This window comes from Aphelocoma coerulescens, chromosome 3, assembly GCF_041296385.1.
Source record: "Aphelocoma coerulescens isolate FSJ_1873_10779 chromosome 3, UR_Acoe_1.0, whole genome shotgun sequence".
In the NCBI taxonomy this organism is placed as follows: Eukaryota; Metazoa; Chordata; class Aves; order Passeriformes; family Corvidae; genus Aphelocoma; species Aphelocoma coerulescens.
In genome coordinates this window covers 49,918,546-49,943,693 of record NC_091016.1, presented here as the reverse complement: position 1 = coordinate 49,943,693, position 25,148 = coordinate 49,918,546, and the positions used below count along the sequence as shown (strand labels likewise).

The following is a 25,148-nucleotide window of genomic DNA, read 5'->3' as shown; positions in this document are numbered from 1 at the left end:
AATTCTAGATATATCTAGATACATTGTTATTCCAAGCTTCTTTTGCTCTCAGGAATACCGAATGTTCAGAGTTTAGACTCTTTCTAATATCTTAAAAGTGATTCTAAAGAGATGGCAAAGATGAGTAATTTAAGTGGAAAAGCAAGTACCTGATAAAGGACAAACCCAATGACCTCTACCATATCTCTTGCCACTTGTTCTTCAATGTGCCCTGTAGGATATACACTTATTCTATAGCTCTATTCCACAAGTCTTTTAACAGCAGGAAAAATCTGTAAGCCCCACATGCAAATGACATGCAGGGCTGTCATAAGCCATAAGCCCTGCACGCATAAGCCCTTCTGGCAAATGACAGCATTAAGTCAGAAAAAATAACTGGATTGTCCCAGCCCGTTCCAGATTTGTTTAACAATAGATGGTAGCAGTGCTCCCATCAGAGAGCTGCAGAGGTAGGAAAACAAACTGAAAAAGCATCTTTGACAGAATTGCCAGAAATCTTTCATGCTTCTTAATGCAAACTTATACCAGCAAATCGCATCTGTGGCACTAATTAGGAAAGAAGAAACTGTCAATGTGCTCCATCTTAGGTAAAAGCAAATGAAGTGAACAGAATGCAAGATCATTTTACCAAGGTTTAAATATAGCAACAAAAGGAGAACTTATGCTGTTGAAAATACACTTCTGTGGTCTATAAGGTGCTTTTTAGTACATGAGTACACTTTCAAAAGGAGAAAATGTGTCAGCTGTTTATATACTTTCAAAACATTCATGTACTTTCAAAATGTGTTAATTTCTTGATCTCTTTCCTACAATGAATACATAAATGATTTTTGCCTTAGAATACTTATCACCATCAAAGCAAGTGTCACCATAAATGTCACTACCAAGACACACTTAACAAAGCTAATACATCTGAGCAAAGTCAATGAGTACAAAATAAGCCTTCAAAAATATAATTAGGATTTGCTGACTCAGGTTTTTTAAAAAGCTGAAATTTTACACTGTGGCTCATACACTACATTTGATTAATTATTCTCTATTTCTACATTTAATCTATTTTATCCAGTTCAAACTTCTTCACGTAATTTAGTTTCATAGCAACAAATAACCCTTGGAAAGTGACAAAGTTAAATTTCAAATACACCCAATATACTTCAAGAGGAGCATAAAGGAAGCAATATGATCTTAGTTTATATCCATCCCCCACAATGAATAAACCAAACTAGTAATTCTCTAGCTGTGATTTCCAGTCAAGAAACATTGCAAAGAAGCTTATTAAAATGTAACTTGAATCTTTAATCCTTTGTAGAGCCAAACATTCTCCAGACACTACCCTCTGGTTTTACTCTCCATAGGAGAAAGCAAATGGAGAGACACTGGTGGTTTTCTGTTAATCTGTTCAACCTATGCATTCCTTTGAAGTTCTTCTCTTTGGTGATGAAAAAGGGGGAGAATTTATTTTGAAGAAATAAAGTATTCAAATTAATATTGTGTGCAGTAAGAGAATAGCTTTCTAAACTGCAGTGAATATGTGTCTGTGAGCATGTGCATGTGCATGTTCAAATTCATTCTGTATGAAATTAACTAACTAAATAAATATGTATTGGAACGAGCAGATGAAATTAAACCAAACACATACCGTGCAGAGGTTATTCCATCCTGTCGCCTTTAAATCCTCATTTATAAACAACTGGTTACTGTGTTACCAGCTCTGCCTCAGAGTTCAGAGCAAGATCAGACTGTTTACAACTAAAAACAACTACAGATGCCAATAAGCACTATTTTACACTGAAAGTTCATCATTTCTTAATCTGTTGAACACAGTCTCCGACATAATATCTGTATTCCAAAGTAAAAAAATTACTTTTTGGAATTAAAAATTTCCAGAGCTTTTATTCACACTTTTTTCTTAGGTATTTTTCAGAACAGTAGGAAATTAAAAAAATATAAAAGAATCAATGTACATACCACAAAATGTATTACAGTAGAACTTGTATCATCCTGATTTAGTTCACAGTAAATCTTTTTCAGTGGATTTGACAAACAACTCATTCTCTGGAAGCTTGATCATTCATCTCCAGTATCAACAGCTACCTTCTAATAAAAAGACTAAATTTTGCATCCAAAATTTGACAATGACTGATGGAGTTTGTCTTTGAATTAGATCGATCAAATATGAGGTCTCCATAACTATTTAGAAATAACAATGTCCAGACAATCATAAGCCCATTTAGTTCATGTAGCTAGATGCATTAACATTAGCTTTCTGTCACTGATTTTCCTTATTTTTATCAAAATCTTGTTTGTAAGTTCCATGGTTTCATCCCACTTGTTTTTCTCAGGGCTTGTGTAGGTCACCAGGTTCTCAGTGTACTGCAAGACTGACTTCAAAAACCTACAAGAAATAACATTAGAGAAAAACTCTTAAGGATTTAAAAAGAAAAATTTAAAAAAAAGAGAAGAAGATTGCAATGCCTGATTCAAACATCTTCAAGTTTCCAAATCTCCCTCAGGATGATTGGATGATCAATACATTAAGATTTGCTCTGCTTTTGGAGAACAATCACTCCCTCCCTCTCACAGTAAGATGTGATGATTTTTAGAACTGCAATTAACACCACCAGAGAAAGAATACAGTGATCATATGTGAGACAGAATTTTCCCCAAATGGCTTCCTTTGCTTTCTTGGTCAAATGTTTCACAACATATGTGATATCCAACCAGCTCTTAATTAACACACAAAGAGTAAAGTGAGCAAAATATTAAATGCAGCTTTTATGTATTAATACTCCCTATCTACACTTCAACAAAGTTATTTTAGCTCTCGAGTGAACATTGTCCAAGGTAAAATTATGACTATAATGACAAAAAATCTCTGCAGTAGAGATCAAAAAGGAATTCTGAGACAACTCCTATTTTCATTAAGTAAATTTATATACTCACTTTAGATACTGCTGATAATCAAAAGGATTCTTCTTACAAACTGAATGAACACTGACTAGTTCCAGAGTAATCAATAGTAAGATGAGCCGCAATGCTGGAGATAAAAATTTAATGCTAGAAATAAAAAAAAACAGAAAAACAAACTTAAACAAACTAAAACCAAATTAAAAAGAAATCATTAATATTAAAAATAAAATTCTTCAGACTTCTGCACCCAATCCAAATTTCTGGATATTGCAAAGTCGGGGAAAAAAAAAGACTACAAAATGTCCTTCAGCTAAAAGCAGTGCAAATCCCAGAAAAACAAAGACTACAAACTGAAAAAGAGGGTGGAAAAGAAGGCAAAGATCTAAGATTCCAAAGAAAAACTTGCAAGCATCCATTAACCCATAGATAATAAACTACAGTTCAACTGAATCACAGATGTGTATCATCAGTTGTCAGTTTAAGCTGTGTTCCTTAAATAATATGGCTAACACTTTTAGGAACATAACCTGGCCAATAACACAATACATATAAAACCCTGGAAAGCCCTTAAGATCAGGAAAAAAATTAACAGATTATTAAACCATATCTCTTCTATCTATAAAGAGGCTGACTCAGGTGTAATGATAAAAAGCAGCAAACTAAAGTAGAATAAATCTTCAAATCAGTTAAACCTATTGCAGTCAGATAAAACTTTAATGTCATTTATATACCTAAATAGGAAAATTTAAAAAATACAATCTAACATTCAAATAATACTTAATTTGAAAGCTTGTAATTTACAGTGACATAATCCAAAAATGCCCATTATATTATTCTCCAATTTGAGATTTTCTTGTTATTTCAATATTGCTACTTAATAGAAATCTGGTTGACACATGGCTCTGAAATGGTTAACAAGAACACGTGAACACTGTTGACTTTAAACTTCCAAGTGAATGCACTGAAAGGCAGCAACAGCAGCGTGCAGCCATTCTCTCATAAACCCAACCACGCAGTGAAGCAAAACCAGCAGCCAACCTGTTCAGCATCCGTAGATAGTTGTGCCTCTGGCGAGAACGCAGAGTCTTGTTCACCCACTGCGTGTATCTCAGCCCAGCGCCGGCAATAACCTGTTGGGACACTTGATGGCACTGCGTGCTTATTTTGCGGAGTACCGCCACTACTTCCAGGACAGGTCGTGGGGAATAGAGCGTGCAAATACGCGTATCACAAAGTTCCATCAGCAGCCTCCAAAACAGGAAGGGATTTTCAATGTCAATCTTTTGTTAGCTGGATTTAACACAGGATACATTGCATATTAAGTGTGGTTTGACTCATAATGTTTTAATTCAGAAAACCTGGAAACAAGCTGCCCTTACCTCATGACTGAAAAAAAGCAAGAATCTGTGCAGTAGGGGTAGTGATTGTGTTTTCTATCACTTTATTGAATATAAATGCAAAACCGATTATGATGAATATGTTTCCCATTTCAGATCAAAGAAACACAACCACAATAAACAAAACTGACTGGCTGAAATGATACACTGAGCACATCAAATCACAGCAGGGCTGTGGTTGAAGCCTCCCACCATAGCTCAACTCACAATGAATTAACATCCACCATAATAAAACTCACTGAAACAAATGCTATTAATTAGTACTCCCATTAGTGTGTGGTCTTTCTTCTGGGCAGAACAAGAAGCAGACTTAACATTGCGTAAAATGCAGGTGGTGAGGCCATTTTCTCAATCAACACCACACCAGATCATGCTTTGTTAAAGCACACAAATATCTTCTTGCTGTCGTATCTGCTACACTAATATATCACACATCACTTTGAACACTCTATTCTTATAGAAGTGTTTCTTAATTTCCCGCATGCTCAGTTTATCTCTGAGATAGCAAAACTTTAATGACTTCAAGTGATAAAGGCAGAAGAAGGTTTAACACTTCAATAACTAGGCTTCTTTCTCACAAATGATAAATTTGCAGATTGGCAGGTAGGAAGCAGAAGACCCACATGTTAAGTAAGTAAAGCAACAGGTAAAATCCTCTTTGCTCTATGCTGCCCATGCCTAATGGTTGATTAGGAGTGTTTTGTTCCAACATTCAGTCATGGGACTCTTAAGACTGCTCTAAGAGTGGCAATTAAAAGTCAAACTATTTTGATCATTATTCCAAGTCAGACATAATTGGAACTAACACACCTCCAAGGCTGACACCAAGTATAATATAACAAGATATTTTCTCTATCTGAATCTTGATATTAAAGCATGAAAAATAGAATTACACAGTGGTGTATTGCCATTTTGAATGCCACACACAGCTGTGACATCAAGCACATTAAAATGAATTTCTGATGCAGTTTTAGCACAAACCAGACTAAAACCAACCTCATCAAGCAAGTACACAGATATTTAAAACACTTTGCTTTCGTGGTCTGAAAAAAAATAGTTATTTTTTCAGGTTAATTTCCAAGTAAAATCTCTACTACAATTCTAAAATCTACAATGTCTCATCCTCATTTTGAAGATGATATTCAGCTGTAATCCTAAAATTTTCAGATTAAATCAGCAGCAACACTAGAAAAGTGCTTACAACATTTCAAGCATTTCTCTGCAAACAGGGAAATGATAACTTAGCTTTGAGAGTTCTCACATGGGGCTCAGGTAGAAGCTGACAGCGGGAACCAGGAGGGCATCAAACTCACCTCTCTGTTAGGACACTATTGATTGGATCATCTGAACGGCAGCAATTCTGGGGCATGTAATGATGCAATTGAGATATAATTTCAGATACCATCAAAATTAAAGTATTAGCTTCAGCAGTTCCTTCCAACCTTAAAAAGAAAAGAAATAAGATTTGATATTATAAAACTGTGTAGTACGCATTTATTTCTTAAATGGCATAGATGCAGAATTTTTTGGATAGCAGTGTATTCAGTGTCCACGCTTACTCTCTATTATTTCTTTTCCCTCTACCTTGTAAGCATGATTTTCTTTCTCCAACTAAAACAACCTTTTCTCAGTGTCAGCAATCTTCAGAACCCCTTAATTCTCTCCTCGTTCATAAAAATCCTGCAATATACTGAATATATGATAGATGCATTGAAGTTTCTTCTCTCAGCTCTAAAGAAGTACAATTTCTTCCAGTGATATTATTATTGACTTCATCCTTTTCAAATAACAACAGAATGTTACATTTTTTTTCTAACTAATATCTCATATAAAGTTTCCCACTGGTTACCAAGTCCTTTTCAGAATAAGGAATTATTTGCTGTTTTATAGCTGGTGATCTTATACTGATGCTTTTTCTTGGTCTTAAAATTAAGAGTTAAACACAGTTAGAAGGGAAAAAGGGATTTTACCTTTGTATTTATTTTAAGGATCTTTAGGTGCACTATGTCAAGGTTGAATGCACCTCAATGCACACCGCAATGCCTACCTACAAAAGCTCGGGTATAACATTATAGGTCTTACTAATTAGCATATCTATCAAAAATTCCTCAGTGAGAGGCTTGAATGAGCCCCCCCTCCCCAAGGAACCTTCCCCTGGATGGTCCTATCTTAGTTTACAGAATGTGTTCTGGAGACGACCTTGGGGTCTGGGGCACACTAACCCCTACCTACGAAGCTTCTGAAATGTTTAGTCTTCTAGCTGAACAAACAAGTCCAAGAATGTAGGCAAAAAGCACTAAGAATACAGAAGTTGTAAAAAGGTGTAGCAGGGGTATAAAAGAAAAGGCAAAAAATCATCATGGCATCAATACAGCACATACATACCCTTTAATAATTTGTACTTGTTCCTCAGGCACTGTTGGCAATTCAGGCCATAAGTGGATGCTCTTCATACATTCCAGCACCTCAGAAATATATAATGAAAAATGTTTTGTAAGGTATAGATTTTGAGATGCTTTTCTTAGTGGCCCATTTAGAAAAAAACTGCAACAGGCAGCAAGTTATTTGTTCACTAGTCATAATTGTGTAAGCGAACTTCATTTGTTAAGGTTTAGGTTAGGGCAAAAAGTCTTGATGCACACTTCCATACTAAAACATTATCTGAATGAACTAATTTAGTATTCTATGTTTTTTTTAATATAAAAAATTAATTAACAAACATAACTTTTGTAACCCACTGTTTGAATGCTGTTGAAAAGTAAAAGAACTAAGTATGTCTTCTGCAATCTCAAATCAATGAAAGGAACATTCTCAAGCAGTTCATTAAACTGATTGGCAGAGAACTACCATGACAATGGAAAACAGATTTTGCTACCATGACAGAATCTTCATCAGCTAGCCTTCACACAGTAAAAAAATTAGTAATGGCCTAATCCAAGATTCCTGGAGACAGGACCTAGCAGTGCTCCTGACATAAAAAAGCATAAAGAGATTAAGAAAACTACAGAATAGCAAACACTCAGGTAAGAATAAAGTTATTTAGTGATCTAGATCACAAATACAGTATCAATTGCATTAGCAGGAGCGTGCATAATTATATCCCACTTTAGCCACTGTGATTTCCTTTAAGTTTTGAAAAATAAACAAAAAGAAAGTAAGGTTTTAAATTTTTTTTAGGACAATCAAATAATGAAGAAAAGAATTAGACTAATTTTGAGGAGTCACAATTTTAAGGACCACAATGCTTTCACAGATGGAAGTACCTACCTGTTTCTTGAGTCGGGAAATTGGATGAAATCGAGATCGGTAGCAACTTGCACAGTTCATCAGTGGTTTTATGACCATGTGTTCCTGATTTACAAAATCACAGACAATACACAACAGTTTCTCTAAGCTGTCCTAATCATATGCAGACCTAGACTTATACTTCATTTTATGCAAGCCACCTATAGCACTGACGTCAATAAACTCTTCCAAATGTCTAAGGGCTGAAAGAAATAATCAGCACAGTGAGTAGTTAAAGCTTAATTTCACATATATTAACTATGAAACCTGACAGCAGCTCACAGAAAAGCAACTAAGTATTCTAGCAGCACACAATACATCTTGAGAAACTAAAAGAGAGCTGCAACTAATAAATGGAAGATTTATCTCACAGGTTGCTGTGTTATATTGAAAGAAGTAATCCCAAATATAAACAGGAAACAGGGGCGAGTAAACACAATAATAGCTAATGTTGAGAAACATAGTGCTAGGCAAAAAGTGTTTACAAATTCATAGTGTAAGTATGGATACAAATAACACTTCCATTAGCAAGGCACTAAGATTTGCAGCAGCTCAGGAAAAGAAAATCTCAGTAACTACACACTACGTACCCCAGTGGGTGAGCTACAGATGTTCTATGTGCCTTTTAATAATTCTGCAGATAAACAGGCTAGTTCAGCAATACAGTTTGACAAAATTAAGTGGAATCATTATAATTTATGGATCAGCCTTGTGAATAAGAACTGGTTAAGACAGCAAATTAAGATACAGCAAGAAAGGGCAACATTTTGGAAAACTTTCTGTACTTACTTCACTACAAAACTAGGGAAAACATACTTTCACAATTTTTTACTTGGAGAAATATTTCATTTGCACAAAAAGCAGTTGTCAAGAAAGATTCAGTCATAAAACTCTCTAAAATTGTATTTGGTATCCAGAATAACTGAAAAAAAAAAACCCTCCTGAGAGCAAAATATTGGTCCCTACCTTAAGAGAAAACACATCCTCATCTGAGAATCTGTAGAGAATAGTAATTGCAAATCCAACTATCTGGTTAGCTACTTCTCTGGGAAATGTTCTTAGATTGACCTCTCCGTGGCTTAAACGATCTCTTATACGTGGGCCCACCTGGTGGTTCAAGATATCCCAAAGGAAGTCCTGTGGAAACATACACCAACTATACAGAATTCTATTCTGTGTGTATTCACATAGAATTGAATATATTCAGTGTACAGAATACCTCTGAAAGACAAGTATGTGATCATGTCTGTAGGACAGGGGCAGTCAGATATTCAGAGAAAAACCCCAATGCAAACTATACTCGTAACATACATTCTATACTGTGACAGCTAACAAGAGATTTCCTTCAACTTTGTGCCCCAGGCCCTTCACAGCCCCACTGCCTCTGGCAACAGGACAGTAACCTCAGATCTCCCCTACACTCTCAAAAGACCTCTAAACTCAACACCCCTAGTTTTCCCGTTCACGATCTGTTTGGGTATTGACATGCAGAATGTCATGGTTTGAGCCATTTTTGTGCTATCTGCCCAGATAGTGCAAAATGTGTCCCAGAAGCAATCAGAAATAATTTTGAAATCTCCTTGTATGAGGCATCAGTTCTTCTCCTGCTCCATTCAGCTGAACTTCAGAAGTCTAAAGACAAATCCCTGATATGCTTATATTTCAGAAAGAAAGATAGTCCTATATGCTAATACAATACAGCTTGCCAGCTATGACTTTGGATCCCTCATAATAAAAAAGGCTAACAAATTCAGGTTCTAAGCTACTGGACATAAGCTATATGAAATAAATGAATATTAGGTATATCATAAAGATTATTACTAAGTGAAACAAACAAAAAACAACAACAAAACCCCAGAAAATTTTCAAAACACTTGCCATGGCAGGCTCCTCAAGAACTACAGGTAGCTGGTTGGCTTCTTCATTATCCAAATGCTTTGCCAGCATCTAGAAAAAAGAGTAATTTGAATAGAAATTTATTAAATTATTGAAGACTGTATTATCAAAGAAGGAACACCAACTAAAGTAGTTTTCCTAATCTGATGTGATTACTTCTGCCACTCTAGAGTCAAGATGCCTAATTATTACTGACAAACAACTTGAGATAATCCAATCAACTCGTAAAACTGAGGGTTTATGCTTGCTATATTTGTATTTATTTGGAATAACTGAATCTAGGAAAAGTGGCAGAATGTTTGTTTCTGTGGAGTGAAGAATTTCAAGATAAAAACACTTTGAAGAAAATAGTCTGTTCATTACAATTTGTATTCATTTTGATATTTTCTGAAGCATTTGAAATTTAAAGTGTTTACTGTCCATCATTTTTTATTTGGAAAAAAGTTAGAAATAATGTCATATTCAACAAAAGAAAGTGCATTCTTAACTCTAGTAATGGGAAACATGCATGGCTTAAATTCTGACACTGATATATCTTAAAAAAAAAAATTACAGTACCTCATCGAAAGTGGTGTAGAGAGCAGAAGACTAAAACAAAACACAAATAATATTATTTGATTTTCAAACAAAATCAATTAACTAGATGTGTATATCAAACTTTAATGGATTCATTTGCATGAGATACCAGAGGTGCACAAATAGCAAAAAAGTCCCCTTATGAATGAAAAAAGGGTCTTTGGGATTTTGTGCTGAGTTTTTTAAAACAAATATATCATGACCTGCTTTTCACCCTAAGCTACTGTTTCTGAACACTCATCTTCCACTACTTTTTCAGTCCTTTTTAGTGCCATACATTTAAAAAAGAATTGAAGGCGTTCATGAATCTCAACTGGAGATTTGTAAATAATGTTGCACAATTGTTTGAAATGTTGTGGGGTAACTCTGTAATTGGTTATAGACACTGTGCTTCTAGAGTAACTATTCTGCAAATGTTGTAAGCACTAAATCATAATTGACTTTAGACAGAAGCTTACCTCTGCTGTTAGCAATCGATTTGGACATTTATTAGTTGTAGTGAAGAGCAATCTAAGTCCAACTTCCAGCTGAGGAAGTAAGAGAATCACACTGTCAGCATACCTGAAAAAGTAACAGAGATATCCAAAGGATTTTTCTCTTCCTTATAAATATAAACCATTTCAGCGTTACAGTCTCAGGCCAAACAACCCTGACAAAATTCCTTTGTAATGCACTTTGTAAACAAACAATAAATGACTACCTGTGCCAAACAGAAACTGACCACTGAATTCAAGCTCAGAGACTAGAATAACTCACAAAAAGATGGAGCATGGGAGAGGAAAACAACACACTTTTTAAAAATTCAAAAATATGTGGGATTAAACATATGAAGATTTATTTCCACTTGCTTTGCAAACCTTTCCTTTTTTCCTACATCTCCAACAGCTCTTTTTAGGCTTCAAAATATAGTTTATAACCTTAGTTGACACAAAACAAAGCCATTACTCAACAAACTTTCCAAGAGATCATCATAACAAAGCATAACTATATGCTCTTAAGTAATTTTGTAAGAAGCCTTGGAATCTGCAAATGCAGACATAAAAATGCAGAATATATTCTTTATAGATTCTATTAAAAAATAATTAAAAAAAAACTTACTTGCTTTGCTTGAAAGCTGTTAAAGCAGCGATCCAAAATGGTAACATTATTTTTAATACAAAACTGGACTGTTTTACAAGTTCTTCAGCTATGGACAGTATTTCATCATTAAGATCTGCAAGTTAAAATACCAACATTGAAAAATTACATATAATCTACACTTTACTAATGAATTTTAAATATTTCACTGAAAATATAATATTATTTTGACACTTGTAAAGGGAGTTTTTAGTTATCCAATTTATTTTAACTATGCAAGTACAAGAGTAGCCATATTTAAGATCAGAATTTAAATACGTAAGATTGCATTTGTGGTGGTAATATAAAATTACAGAGTAAAAGCAGTTTAAAAAGTCATGTCTGCTTTTTATTGAAAGACTACATAGCAACTGGACCCAGCTTCTGTTGAGTTGTTCTCTATCTACTCCAAATACTTTTAAAAAGTATAATATAAATTAATAATTTCTATTCAGCCAGAATCAGTTCAGTAGTATGAATATTTGAACATGAGCACATTGTTCCTATTTTTTCAATTTTCTGTGTTGAAAATATAGCATAGTAAATTAACACTTCATAATTCAATGCTACCATGTAATGAAAGCCATACCTATAAATTCACATTATAAATGTCTTATCCAAGAGAAACCTCAAAATGGTAAGTGTAACTTGATTGCAGTAGGTGTTTTTTCAAAGCCAATCAACAGCTATAGGATTTATACTACATAATTATTGGAATGTTGTCAGCTTGATTTGGTTCCCAATAGTCCTGCCTCAATTTCTTAGACAGATGTTCCACTGAAAATGTAGCACAAATTGATCATGATTGCCACTGACACCAAGATTCCCTATACACTGTTACTGCCTTAAAATAGTAGGAATAAGCCAAGTAAGGTCTGCGGACAGGGAGAAGGTTTTAATCTGACACATCAAATCCTTCCGTGAGAAAAGCATTAGTGTACTGAAGATGGGTCAGCATCTTCTACTGTGTTTCAACACTACCTTCCCTGTAAGACTCAGGGCACCCTTGCAGCTGGAACCCATTGATTCTGAAAGAAGCTTTCATAAAGGCAAACTAGACAACTGTTACATGAAATTAACTCTCAAAATCAAAAGAATGTAACATACAGTTGAAGTCTTTCAGAAGTAGCTATATTTCATGTTTCAGTGTGTTACAATCATTTTAGAATGCAGTAGTTTTTTACTCAATAGCGAGTGAGCTGCCTATATATTAAGAAGTTGCCCTACAAGCATGATTGGTCCATCTAATGACAGTGTATACAGTTATCTTAGTTAAGATTTAATCTTGGAACACTGGAAAGTGCATTATTTTCAACAGCACTTTTGGACAAGGAAACAATAGCAAATACAGGATAATTAAAAATTTGCTAATGGTTACATACTTGCCTGGAAATGCATCAAGCTCCTCTAAGCTAACGAAGATCACATAAGGTCGATGTACTAAACCACATTTAGTTTGCAGAAGATAAGTCTGTAACAACTGACCCAATCCTGCAGTTAAAAAAAGCAGCATAGCACAGTATCTAGGGAGAATACCATAACATATTAGAATAGCTAATACAAAGAAATCTTTTGCAAAGAATCAGCATTTGTGAGTTGGGGACACAAAGGGGTTTTGCTGCTCTTTTAAAAAACACCCAGAACCTACACTCCCCATATAAGTAGGGGCATTTAATAATAAATTGCATTCGTAAGCATGAAAAAAATAAAAGTAGAATTAGAAAAAAAGCATAATGGTATTCTATATTGGCTGCTATTGCTCCTCCTTCTACCCCAGTCCTCTGTCTTTTGTTTCAAGTTTTTCCTCATTGCCCTGACCTTAAAAAAATAGTTAAGCTTTCTTGTTTTCCCTAATAGTACAAAAACCACTGGACCTAATACTGGCCATCTTTATAATGGCTGAAGTATTCTATGGAAATCCATTTCCAAAAGAAGCAGAAGAGGCAGGGGAAATTTTTTTTTCCCCATTAGAGAAGTAAGTTTTACTAGTCACTTTTCAAGTCTGACTGGTAAGAAAAGGAGGGTTTTTTCCTGGTAACTTACTTGGCAGGAATTTCTTGTGGTGATGCAAACCCATGCCACAAAACATTACGAAGGTTCAGACCATATGGAGATCCAATGAATACCTTCAGTACATTCATCTGATTAATAAAAAAGTGATTACTGCACGAAAAAATCTAATATTTTTTGCCTTTCTTACCCTTCTTACTTTTATTACCTTTCCCTGGCAGAAAACTGCAGAAGTTATTGAGAAACTACAATGTCTACTGCCAAGATGACTGGCCACCGCTCATCACAGTAACAGAAACTCTTTATTTGCAATTCCCAGTATCCTCTGAAAGAGAATCTTTCAGCTTATTTGTATAGGATATGGAATATAATATGGGAAGAACAAAACTAGTTATCAGACATCTCAAACAAATGAGATTAAGTGACAGACAAACAAATGAGATTAAGTTTAGCTCTTACTTCCTGTAGTATTAATCCAGCATAGTTTAATGCAAATTAACAAAAAATACAGAATTTGCATTAAAAGCTGTATTCACAGATCACTATCAAACAAAACAGGAAACTTTGGTTTATTTTTCAATTGTAAGAGTTTAAATATTCCACATGCCATCAAAATTCAAGAAATAATCCTTATGACACTACTAGAATGGCTAACAACTCAACCTTCCACAGGTTCACACCCAATATTTTGTCCTAACAAAGAACGTGCATTTTTAAGACTGCATGTGAAAGATCCACCTACCATGTTTACACAAGGGTGCACATGTCATCCAAATTTTGGGGTGGTTTTTTTTTTTTTTTTGCACATTACTTTCCTCCATTTTGAAAAATTCTAATGTGGTAAAAGTTATAAAGCATCTTACTGCAGTGCTTTTGAAGGGGAAAACTGCTTATCAGAAACAGCCAGTGCAGGAAGTGTAATTTCAAGCAGTGTAATTTAAGATGAAGCAGATGAATCCTGCAGCTTGCTCGTCACCTTGTCAGACGTGAAATTCTACATATGTAGGTTTTTCACATGGAAAGGAAAATAAGAACTTACGAGCTTGCCTTTACAATAGTCACTATTTTTTTTACCATATATCCCCCACACTGTAACATGTATAAAATGAAAATATATTTTTCCTATATACTACAGAATTTGCAAATTCTCCTTCAGTACAAGTAAAGGCTGTGCTTGGAAACCTGACATTTGTTAGGAACAAAACCAACTCAGCAGTTATTTCTTATTTCAAAACTATGCACTTACTACAGCTTGTCCAAAGACATCTGCAAGCTGGTCAGATGCAAGCAAGTCTCTAAGGAGGAAAGGACAGTCGTTATCCTTAAGTAAATACACCTATTAAAAAAAAAGAGCAGAAGAGATAATAAATAATTTAGTATACTTTTTTGCATTTCAAATATTTGACTATTTCATCCAGTAACCATTATTATTATTGTAAAAACACTAATCAAACTAAACCCACCAAATCCTTAAAAAGCCTTTAAACTCCATAATTTCATGACAAATTAAAATTTAGGTAATATATCAGAAAAGAGTGGATATTCTGTTTAACGTTCCCATATCAGGCTTTTCACAAGGTATGTATGAATACTGCTCTTCTCTTCCAAAAAATCCCACAAAAACCAATAAAGGACAACAAGAACAGGTAACTAATAGAATAAGCTCTACCAAGGACACCATATTTCCTTCTTACCATAGAAATTTATAAGGTCTGTCATTGTGAAAGGGAGGACACTTGTGGTTTGTCTTCTGATTCAGACTGTTCTTTAAACTAGATTTTATCCTTGTTGGGCAATCTCAGCATCTCAAGTTTCAACTGCTATCACACCTTCCAGTCTTTGTATTCTCCCTGAATTTTTTTCCCAATCTTTCATAACTTTTTGTTACTTCAAAATTCACCGTGCCCCATACTTGGGCGAATTGATTTGTGAGTTAACCCACTGCTCTTTCTCTGTCATTTCCTTTTCCAGAGCTCCCCATAGATATTGAACAACCATCTATTTTAACTTATCTGGCTGCAAAATTGCCCAGCAGCAGAAACTGTTTAAGTAGCTGTTTCTCCTTTCTTGTTAGGAAAGAAGTTACCCAGCAGCCTGTTTTTCCAGCTGCAGGCCACCCCTCACAGAAGTTAATACACCATCAAATCATCTGTGGAAGCTATGCTGCCTCACATCAGTCAGATAAATCAAACTAACAAAGACCTACTGTATGTACACTGATTCATCAAACTCTTCTCTTTTTTAATTAAATTTTTCAGTAACAGCACTCACACAAGCAACTTTACAAGCACTGGTAAAGGAGCCCCACATATGCTTCCATTAGCACAACTGGCTCCAGAAAAGAACCTCTGTCCAACTCAAGATGCACGTGAGCTATTAGCGTACTACTACAGTACAGGGTAATATAACTTTTTTCACTGTGCAATTAAATCCAAGAGGTCATTTCCATCTTATAAAGCCAAATCTGCAATAGACTCCTCATCCTGGCACTTACATCACCCAAGGCTCGCTCCAAGCATGATGTTAGTTTCATTAAGCCAAGTGCAACTTCTGTAGCTTGCGCATATTGTAAAACATCAAACACTTCAAGAAATACCTGCATGATGGGGGAGAGGAACAATGTTGTGTTCAGTATTCAAAAGGAAAGATTACATTGTCAAAAGCACAGAGAAACCTAAATATTCCTCTGTGATAGTTGCTATACAAATGTAGAAAGAAAACCACGCCAAGGAGATAAAAGTGTAGATGCCTGGACAGAAACTTCCCTAGAGCACCTCTTGATATCTAGTGTCTTACCTCTTTAAAATTATCCATAATAACTTTACAAGGTAAAACTTGATATTAGGCACAGATTATTAGAAAAACAAAATACTACAAACTAATGTTAGAACAGGCCTAAAGTTCCTGATGCTGTCTAATACAAAATCTAATTACGAAGTCAGAAAAATTACAAGCAACCATCTATCAGAGAAGGACAATTAGTTGCAAATTCTAAGCATTTTGGTTCATGGATATCTCTTCTGTGTTCTCACACTAAACTTCCACAAAAGGTTCCCATGCCAAAATACAAAATGTTAGCAGAAATTTCCATACCTCTGTGCAGTTTGTCCAGTGGAACCATGATGCATACTGAATCACAAATTGCTCCTTGGTCAGAGATTTCAAGTACAAATTAACAGATTCACATACAGGTCCTAATGAGTGTATGCTTTTGATATAATCCACACTTTGATCTTAAATTGAAAAACAGAAGGTGATTAGGGTACCAACCTTGCCAAAGGTCCAATATTTTAAAACTCCCTAGTGATAAAACCTGCTACAGTTTGTGTACATATTTAGCACAGACAATTTTATCCAGACTATTTTAGCACACCAATACAATAAAATTTACAGTCCAAAACACCGCACAGAAAATGTACTGAAAAGTAAAACTGCAATGCAAAACCAGGTAAGATCAAGCACCTTCTCTGAATAAAATAAAAAAACAAACAAAAAATTCCATCCCAACAAAATCTTAACACAAGAAAATATGGAAGTAAATAGGATCATTATGTTCTGCTTTTGTGGAAATGCAAAGAACCTACTAGAATTTCTACATAAATGCCACATAATCAAGCTGGAAGCTAGTGCTGGCTCAGCAGGAGTCAAATTACACCACTTACGGCCCTTAGAGAACACAGATGGAAGTGGTACCTTACAGAATGGTATCACTGCTTCTTTTTCGTGGGACGCTTTTTATTAGGAAAATAAATTCTTCTGGTTTACTGAAAGATATTTTTACCACCTCTGGGATTTAATAACAGAGGTGGTATAATATACATATAACATGTATGCAATTTGGCAAATTAAAATTCAATGAGTTCATCAGGAAATAAATACTTTGTTTTGGTTAAAAAACAACTACAAGCTATTCTTCACAGAAGAGAAACAAAACAGTGCTTCTGTGCAAGCTAAAGTTGGGAAACACAAATAGAAGCAACAGTAGGAATATTGATGGCCCCAGGCTTTTAAATTTACTGCAGAAGGAATATAAAGAACACAGAACAAGGCAATTATGGGGTGGGAGAGAAGGAGAACTGAATCCCTTATGTTACAGACACATTAAGCTGGGAACCAAGATGAAGGCAAAGTAGTGGCTACTTAGGTGGCACAGATTACATGAACCCTAGGAGGCAGCAAAAGCCAAATACCAAATGTGGATGAAAAATTTAAAGCTCTTTGTAGATATAAACTGCACATACTCTAATCTGCAGCAGAGCTAATGCTGCACTGTAACAAAATGTTACAACTCCGCTAGGATTGCTGTGAACTGTACTGAAATTCTGTATCAGTCTTAAATGTATCACTACTACCACAGGCAAACACCAACCTGATTCAAGGTAACACACATGCTCTGCAACAGATTGCCAACATACTTCACCGTTTCCAGATAAAATATTATTAATATCATAGGTGTCCTTCTTCTCAAATCCAAGTTTGCAAATCGCATAATGCACAGGCTGAGAAAGACAAGTAGTGACCGAGTCTAACAACGCCATCTAGAACAAACACACACAGACAAAAAGAATCCTTGTATTAAGAAAACTCATGAGAACAAAGAAAATTATTAAAACATAGCCATAAGCACAGCTACACAGACAGTAACACTGCGTCTGTAAACAAGCTGTTAGGGTTTGCAATGCAAGTTTCATCCACGCATGTGATGAAAGGAACTCTCAACCAGAACCACCTTTGGAAAACTGAGGGAAAGAATTGCTCCATTTTCACAAGGCCAGAAGTGTGTATTTCAGATGGTCATATCTACTGAAATCATTACAAGATAGACTGAAGCAAAATATCCCAGTCATATATAAATGTTCTGCCTAATCTCTGAGCTTACAGAGAAACTGATGCTACTTCAAGTAAACCAAGAGCATCAGTCCTTACAACCAGCAAGATTCTCAGAGGGAGGCAGAAGAAGAATATGTGAATTCTGTAGCAATATTAGTGCAATTTAAGCATTCATGCTATTTCCACATTAGTCTAAACAGAAAAATGGACAGATTCAGAAGCACACATTTAAATTAAAAAACTTGTACAGATAAAACTGCCTATGTTAACAAGGGTGAAAATAGTTCTGATTTAGTAAAAAAAAAACCCCTCTCACTTCTTCATTACGCAAACAGACAAAAAAATGTTTGAAAATGAAGTACCACAATTAACAATAATGAAAAATATTCCATTTAAGTTAAATGAAAAACATTTTTTCCTCTTTAATTTGGTGGCAGAATTGACCCCCACATATGTAATTTCTGAATTCAGGGCTTCAAGGAGAGAGGAAATATTTACATAGGTATCAGCACTGAGCAAGGGTAACAGTTCCCACCAGAAACCGCTATTAGCTGCCATCTGGAGTACCTACCTGCTATTTAAAGGAAAATAAATTTTAAAATCTACAATATTCATAAGACGTATAATTCAGTCGACCTTAATTTGTGTCTTCCCCTTCCCGTTCGCCGTTTCACCGTCAGGGACAGAAGGCCAGAGCAAAACCTGCAATACCGCTGCCACCCTTTATTACTCTTACTTATGTAAAACGGGGCAGGGCGGTGACCTTTCCAGGGAGAGCAGGTCACCAAGCCCCGGGCTGGCACTGGCAGCAGCAGGGCAGGGCTGTCCCCTCCCCGCCGCGCCGCCCGCAGCACCAGCGCTTCCCCGGGGCCCGGCCCGGCGCGCCCGGTCCCGCCATGGCCGCCGCTGCCTCCGTTACGGCCGCCCGCGCGCCGCGTCACGGCCGGCTCGCGGGCAGGGCCCGGGCCGCCGCCGGCCGCCGAGCGGGACCGCGGCCACAGCCATGGAGAAGGGGGCCAAAGCCGCCGCACACCCGGAGGGAGGGAAGAAGGTACCATAAGGACACCGTGAGCGGCCGCCAGGGCGAGAGGCGGCTCCGGGGGGCTGAGCTGGCGGCGGTTGGGGCACCACCGGGAGCGGGGGCAGCGGGCAGCGGCCCCGGGGCGGGGGGATGTGATGCCCGACTGAGGCGGGGGTGCCGGTCCGAGCCTGCAGCGCTTCAGCTGGGAGGGAAGGATGGGGCTTGTGTGCTTAAGGAGGACAGTACAGTGCGTGGAGAACCTGGGTTAAAAGGTGCGTGTGGTCTTGTGAAAATTGGTCTCAGGAATGCTGTTCCCTCTTGGTTAGCGTCCGATTTGCGGCAGCTCGTGCTCTTTCTGCTTGGGTCAGGTGTTATGTTCGCACCTGCCCTGCAGCTGGCATGCTGGCTCAGGCATTGGGAGGCCGAGCTGTTGTGATGGTAAAGAGAAGGGTGGTCCTCCCTTTGGTGGGGCAGTCTTTCCAAGTCGGGGTGCTGCTTTAAGCTAGGAGGGGTGCCCTCTTCTGAAGGAATAGACAAGAAAGGTTTCTTGTTTGTTTTACCAACTAACAACTATTGGTTGTTAAAATGGACTTACTAACAAACAACATTTCATTTAAATAGCAAAAGCTATTTTTTCTCTTAGCATACTTCCTTCCATATGTCCAAAGTTAAGCCAATGTACTCGAGCTGAGTAGCATAAGAACAGGCATTTTTTTGGTCAAGTCTTCAAATGCAGTCAGTTCTTGAACTTTTGAGAGATTTTTTTCACAGAGGGTGCAAATATTTTACAGAAATGTAATTGTAACATTGTGCTAAAACTTGGGTTTTTACTGTGTGTTTTATACAGTGATATACAGGAGTAGGTTTATTTACTAGCCATGTCTATAGAGAAATCAATAAGGCTTTTGGTTGCCTCATTAGGAAATGCAAGGACTTCTTGCAAGTGATTATGAAAGCTCATGTCACTAATAATATCAGGTAAACTTTTAAGTATCACCACTGTGTGCTATAGACATGAATTTTCTTCCATCAGTAATGAAAGAGGGCGAAGGTGGTGTGGCTCAAGCTGAACCATGTCAGCAAAGAATCACTGTTTGGATTGTGCCCTTTTTCACAAGTTCATTTCCACTCACATGGATGGGGATAGTCATTTGAAGAGCTCAGCTGCAAGACTTGAGGTGATTTTTCTTCTGTTAGGTGACCTGTGATGAGCATGTCAGGGCTGTAATCTTTTGAGATCTGAGTTTGGAGTTAGTAAGTAATGAGTGTCCACAGGCTAAGTGCAAATGTGTTTGGTCTTTGCATTTTTAGAGTAAGTGCTATTCAGAGTTCAACAAACACCATCAGCTAATTTGCACTAAGGCTGCCAACATCACTGCTTTTAAGGAACTAGAGGACACTTTTAGGTAATGTCGACAGTTGTTGACAGAGCCAATGTGTGATTTCATAGAGAAGAAACTGCATTTCTTCCCTGATTCTTAAAACTCCTCAGATGGAAAGACTTGTGAGCCCCTGAGTAGCGCATCTTTTTAAATAATTCTCATTGGACTTTTCTATTATCCATAAGTGACTTTTTTCTGTACTTCTTAGTATAAGCCTTGCATCGTGATGTTATTTCACCTTTGAGCTCTTTTCTGCTCTCCTGGAAAGGAACTGATGATTTTCTTTCATGTTAAGACTAGCAGTAGTCAGGAAGTGGAGCAGAAACTGAAGAGTCAGTAAAAATTGGAAGTGGTTTGTTAGGAAGTAGCTGGTATAGAAATCCATTGCCTCTAGTATTTGTTATGATCTCACTGGTTCCTTGTGCTTTTCTGTCTCTGTCTTTGTTACTATTTTACAGTTCTATTTTAAGCCACTGTGGTGGACCGCAGGTGATTTTTCGCAACAACAGACTTGCCTCTTGCATTCATAGAGAGACGAGTTTTGTTATGTGTGTTGAAGAGATAGAGTACACAGCTGGATGGGGAGAAAATGCGATCTTCAGAGATCTGTTTTTAAGTTCCAAGCAAAATTACAAATCTTTGCAGACTGGAGCTTACTTTTCCTTTTTTTTTTTTTTTTAATGAGCAAATTAAATCATCTATACATGAGCTACTTGTTTAGTAACAAGGAATAAGGATAAGTAAAATGAAGAAGTAAACAAACCAAGTCTGTATTTTGGGTGTTGTGTAGGCTGTTTGAATTAAAAGCTTGAACTTGTGGCTAACAGTCTTGGATGGGTACGTTAACATCTGTGTATTTTTACTTGGAAAAGTGGGTGGATTCAAGGTACTAATATGGTGTGTCTGATTAACTGAGTTGAAGGGCAAAGTTCAGTTGGATTTTGCTGGAAAAGAGGTTAAAATTGAGTGAAAGTTGACCACTTCTCTGTTTTCAGGCAAAACAGTAGTGTTAAAACAGCCAGATGATAACCAGTTTCTAGCTTTCTGTGTTTTATTGTTAACATATTCCTAGACTAATTGTTGGGGGTTTTTTGTCTTAACTGTGCACCATAAAGTGTTATTTAGAGTCTGTTAAATTCTAAAATATTGACATGTGATGTGGACTTTTTTTTATTATTTTGTACAGTCAAAAGGAAAAAAGACACAAGCACATCACGAAGCTCCAACAGAACAGGCAAAGCCAAGATGCCCTAACACATACAGACTAGAGCCACGTACTAAAGTTCAGGATTGTTTAGTAAGAGACAAAGCTCAAGCGATACTAACGGTATAGTATTTTTTAAATTAATTGTCTCATTGCAAAAGTAGCTTGTCTTGCAAAGTATTTATGGAACAGTGTAATTTGCATAAACTTAAACATTTGCATAAATCTCTGCAGTCTTTGAGTTTTGGCACACGAGAGTAATGTGAGTGTACTCTGTTTTGCAAAGTGCAGAAGAGCCTCTGCAAGGTCATTGCTGAGCATGCGCTGTTTAGTTGGAGCCGAAGCTTCCTAAACTCTTGCATTTTTTTAAATCAAATTGAGCTACAGCACAGTTCAAAGTACCATAATCTGCAAAATACCCAGTTAGGGAAAGATCATGACATCAGATTTGTGGACTTCTATTAATTCTCCTAATATCACATGACCTGCATACAATTACCTTGGTATCCTTGACAGTCAGACTGCTACATACATAAATTAAGCAAAAATGAAAGAGAACAATCTGTTGAGATAATCCAAAGCTGTTAGTGGTATTTTGAACAGTTATAACCAGATCTTTTTAATTCTGCTGTCTGGAAGACTTGTTAGATATTTGGTACAGATATTTGTAGCACTATTTTCCAGTGAACTGAGCCCAAATGATGGAGAAGAATACACTCCTGATTGTTAAATGGAGGTTGGCTGGGCATGTGTGTCACCTTTTAAAAAACAGATAAAACATTTTAGAGTAAAAGTAGTGCATCCTTTGCTGTTTGAGATGATCATCTGTACTGACTATTCAACTCATTAGTTCTTCTCAGGTTCTTGTAAGGAAAATAATTGTAAAGGGTGTTTTTTGCAAAAGACGACTAGGATGAAAACTAAGATCTTCCAACATTGTTTTTGATAGAATAAACTACAAGAAGCCACATACGATGGAGCTTCTAGTCCCTTCTTGTGTGCTTCAATCTCAGAAGAAATATTAAAGGCTGTGAAGGAATTGGACTATGACCGTTATAAGTATGTGGTATCAGTGCTAATTGTGGAAAAGGCAAATCAGGCAATGATTGTAAGCAAACATATTATTCGTTACACCTTTTGAAAATTGGAAACAACTTTTAGAACTGTGTGTTATCTCCTAGGTGTTCTTTCACATTCAGCAGCTTAACTTGTTTGAGGTGGTACTGGAGCTTTTTTCTTTAAAGAAAGCTCCATACTTTCTTCATGGGTAGTAGCTTGTCAGGTGACAATTCAAGGCGCTGCTGCAACTCTGCCTAACTCTTTGAAGGCTGTTTTCTTCATGTATTCAATAAGTGGTAAACAGTGCCTACTGTACTTCCCTGTTAAACAGTTGTTTCCGCTGTGTGCTGTGCCAGTACAATCGCTTGAGTTCAGTGAATTTTGTTTTTCTTTGTCCAGTGTACTTGGATCTCCATTTGGGTTGTCACATGCAGCGCAAAATTCTGTGCAGTTGTAATGCGGGGTGACATGGAACACAAGGGTGGCAAGGAAAGGGATGGTAACTGCAGCTGCCACCAGACATGCTCCTGGGACTTCAAATTAACACCAGTCACCTGAACTTGGAACACCTAAAATAAAAGGATTCTGGATTTTGCTGTCTTGGTATATAAATTTAGTATTCCAAGCTCCCATTGACATTCAGAACGCTTTTATCTAACAGAGTGTCAAAGGACACTTCTACCTTGGAGTGTTTATCATCAGTTCTCAAAACCTGATTGAAACCAACCTGTGTTTAGTAAGTTACATGAAACAACTTTTGAAGGGTTCAGCTTCAGTACCAAAGCCAGTTTGTGAGGTGCCTGCATCTACCTGCTTTTCTGGTGCCGTCTCACAGTACGCTGCCTCTTAAGCAGTGCTTTAACTGAGGAGCTGTAGGTGCAAACAGATTAGAGAAGTGGTCCAAGCTGACTGTTTTCTCACAATGAATATGTTTATTCCAGCAATCAATGTACACAGTTTAGCTTTGAAAGCAATTTTAACAAAAAGGCTGAGAGCCCAATAAATGGTCACGGGTAGACTGGAGTAAGCTGGAGGTGGAGGAGTGGGGGATGTGACTTCTTAGTTGTATATGTTCCCAAAACTAGTGTCCATTCACACAGACATTCTATTGCTTTTGAAGGGGTGCTCTTACAGTAGGTTAAAGTGTAGTAAGTGAACACAAAATGGAATTGAGTGTTTGGTGTTGAGATTTTTGGAGCTGTCGAGGTGGGAGCTTTACTGTGAAGCAAGAAGATGTATTTAAAATCGAAGAGGAATTGTTAATTTTATTCAACTTTTGCATTTTGTTAATCGTTGTAACTCTCCTAATATGATTAGATTAGCATTTAGATAATGCTGTGTGCTCTTTAAAAAATAAATAGTAAAACTGCTGTATATAGGTTCACTAATACCTTTTTCTCTTTTATCCCTTTAGGTTGCCAGCAGATGCCTCTGGGATGATCAAAGAGACACTTGGGTTTCAGCTAAATGTGAAACTGATACATTTATTGCACTGGCTTTGGTAATGGCTTGTTATACTGACTAGAACTCTGAAAGTCACAGCTGGATTCATGCATCACAGTACATGGTATACTTGAAAATTTTCAAAACATCATTATTTTAGTATTAATTTTCTGTCCTATTGCTGTTGGCACATTCAAACTGACATACAGTTGTGATAATTTTGCTCGGTTTTGCTCTATTTAAAAAAAAAAAACCAAACCCAAAAAAACGCTTTGGAAGTGTTTATGTTTGAGTACATATGGGCTTCATCTGTTGTAATGCTTTGCTGTGGAAATGGAAGCAGCTGGTGTAAGGCCAAACATTGCAAAATTTTGAATGTTGCTTGTCTGTTGGGTGCCTAGGACTGTTAACCAATGCTTACGTGCAGTTGCAGGTACCAGTTTTCTTAAAAGCATGCTTTTTGTAAGAAAAAGCAGTGTTCATTTTTCATTTTCATAGCTGTATCTATGATAAAGTGCTAGTTTGCCTAGAAACTTGGCTGGGAAGGAAGCTGTGTTTTGCAGTCCTAGGAACTTGTGCAAATTTCCAGTCGTTTGCCTTGAATGAAGTGAAAGTTCAGTTATTAGGTTCCCCAGGTCTTAAGCTTTGGTTAAGTATTCCTTAGGGTCTGGTTGGTGGAGAAGAACTGAATTGAGCGAGTTAGGTCACTTTGGTCTAGGGGCTTCTGGTGGCAGTGGCAGGAGAACGATGGGGTCAACCACGAGGCTACTGAGAGTTGGTCCGTAATTGGCAAGGGCAGCAGTGATTGTATTTTTTAAAGTGAGACTCCAGCAGATCTGTGAAGTGTATAGACATCAGCTTTTGGATCTGCTGTGTGTGGAAATCGAGCGCTGGTGCCTTTGCCATGTCCATTTTATTGTTGGGAGCTGAAAATAAACGCGGAGGGGGCGGCGGTGTTTCCCAACGCCTTGTGGCCAGCTTGGGTCTGAGCGCCTTTGGAACCACGGCCGGGCAAGCCT

General features: G+C 37.0%; 2 protein-coding genes across 8 annotated transcripts in view; one reads left to right on the top strand and one right to left on the bottom strand.

Annotated features, from left to right (window-relative positions):
• Positions 1 to 394: 394 nt before the first annotated feature.
• The window catches only part of ERMARD (ER membrane associated RNA degradation), a 28,324-nt gene continuing 3,570 nt past the window's right edge, over positions 395 to 25,148 (bottom strand). The window contains exons 1-18 of one of the 4 annotated variants that reach the window (XM_069010212.1): positions 18,657 to 18,710; positions 17,560 to 17,728; positions 16,284 to 16,423; positions 15,685 to 15,786; positions 14,437 to 14,526; positions 13,224 to 13,321; positions 12,567 to 12,703; positions 11,163 to 11,277; positions 10,523 to 10,625; positions 10,047 to 10,076; positions 9,471 to 9,539; positions 8,559 to 8,729; positions 7,575 to 7,658; positions 6,693 to 6,772; positions 5,621 to 5,749; positions 3,949 to 4,158; positions 2,944 to 3,057; positions 395 to 2,395 (exon numbers count right to left, since the gene is read on the bottom strand). In XM_069010212.1, the coding sequence (XP_068866313.1) occupies positions 2,236 to 2,395; positions 2,944 to 3,057; positions 3,949 to 4,158; positions 5,621 to 5,749; positions 6,693 to 6,772; positions 7,575 to 7,658; positions 8,559 to 8,729; positions 9,471 to 9,539; positions 10,047 to 10,076; positions 10,523 to 10,625; positions 11,163 to 11,277; positions 12,567 to 12,703; positions 13,224 to 13,321; positions 14,437 to 14,526; positions 15,685 to 15,786; positions 16,284 to 16,423; positions 17,560 to 17,728 (2,001 nt within the window). In that variant the 5' untranslated portion in view covers positions 18,657 to 18,710 and the 3' untranslated portion in view covers positions 395 to 2,235. Of the gene's footprint in view, positions 2,396 to 2,943; positions 3,058 to 3,948; positions 4,159 to 5,620; positions 5,750 to 6,692; positions 6,773 to 7,574; positions 7,659 to 8,558; positions 8,730 to 9,470; positions 9,540 to 10,046; positions 10,077 to 10,522; positions 10,626 to 11,162; positions 11,278 to 12,566; positions 12,704 to 13,223; positions 13,322 to 14,436; positions 14,527 to 15,684; positions 15,787 to 16,283; positions 16,424 to 17,559; positions 17,729 to 18,591; positions 18,711 to 25,148 lie in introns of those variants that run through there. The other 3 variants (XM_069010210.1, XM_069010213.1, XM_069010211.1) reach the window with 3 other exon arrangements.
• DYNLT2 (dynein light chain Tctex-type 2) lies at positions 18,992 to 25,139 on the top strand. Of its 4 annotated transcripts, none has more exons than XM_069010220.1 (5): positions 18,992 to 19,071; positions 21,610 to 21,750; positions 22,577 to 22,735; positions 23,086 to 23,289; positions 24,101 to 24,185. In XM_069010220.1, the coding sequence occupies exons 1-4, from the start codon at positions 19,024 to 19,026 to the stop codon at positions 23,242 to 23,244; spliced, it is 507 nt and encodes a 168-aa protein (XP_068866321.1). In that variant the 5' UTR covers positions 18,992 to 19,023; the 3' UTR covers positions 23,245 to 23,289; positions 24,101 to 24,185. The 4 variants fall into 4 exon arrangements, with proteins under 4 accessions (XP_068866321.1, XP_068866322.1, XP_068866319.1 ...); XM_069010218.1 differs by lacking the exon at positions 18,992 to 19,071 and adding an exon at positions 19,958 to 20,219; XM_069010221.1 differs by lacking the exon at positions 23,086 to 23,289 and having other exon boundaries at positions 24,101 to 25,139.

Bases quoted from the DNA above. Each gene is read 5' to 3' on its own strand.
- DYNLT2 (XM_069010218.1), top strand. From the start codon at position 20,115: ATGTCAGCAAAGAATCACTGTTTGGATTGTGCCCTTTTTCACAAGTTC. The intron at 20,220-21,609 runs GTGATTTTTCTT...TATTTTGTACAG, and splicing joins GCTCAGCTGCAAGACTTGAG to TCAAAAGGAAAAAAGACACA. The intron at 22,736-23,085 runs GTAAGCAAACAT...TTCTTTGTCCAG, and splicing joins AGGCAAATCAGGCAATGATT to TGTACTTGGATCTCCATTTG.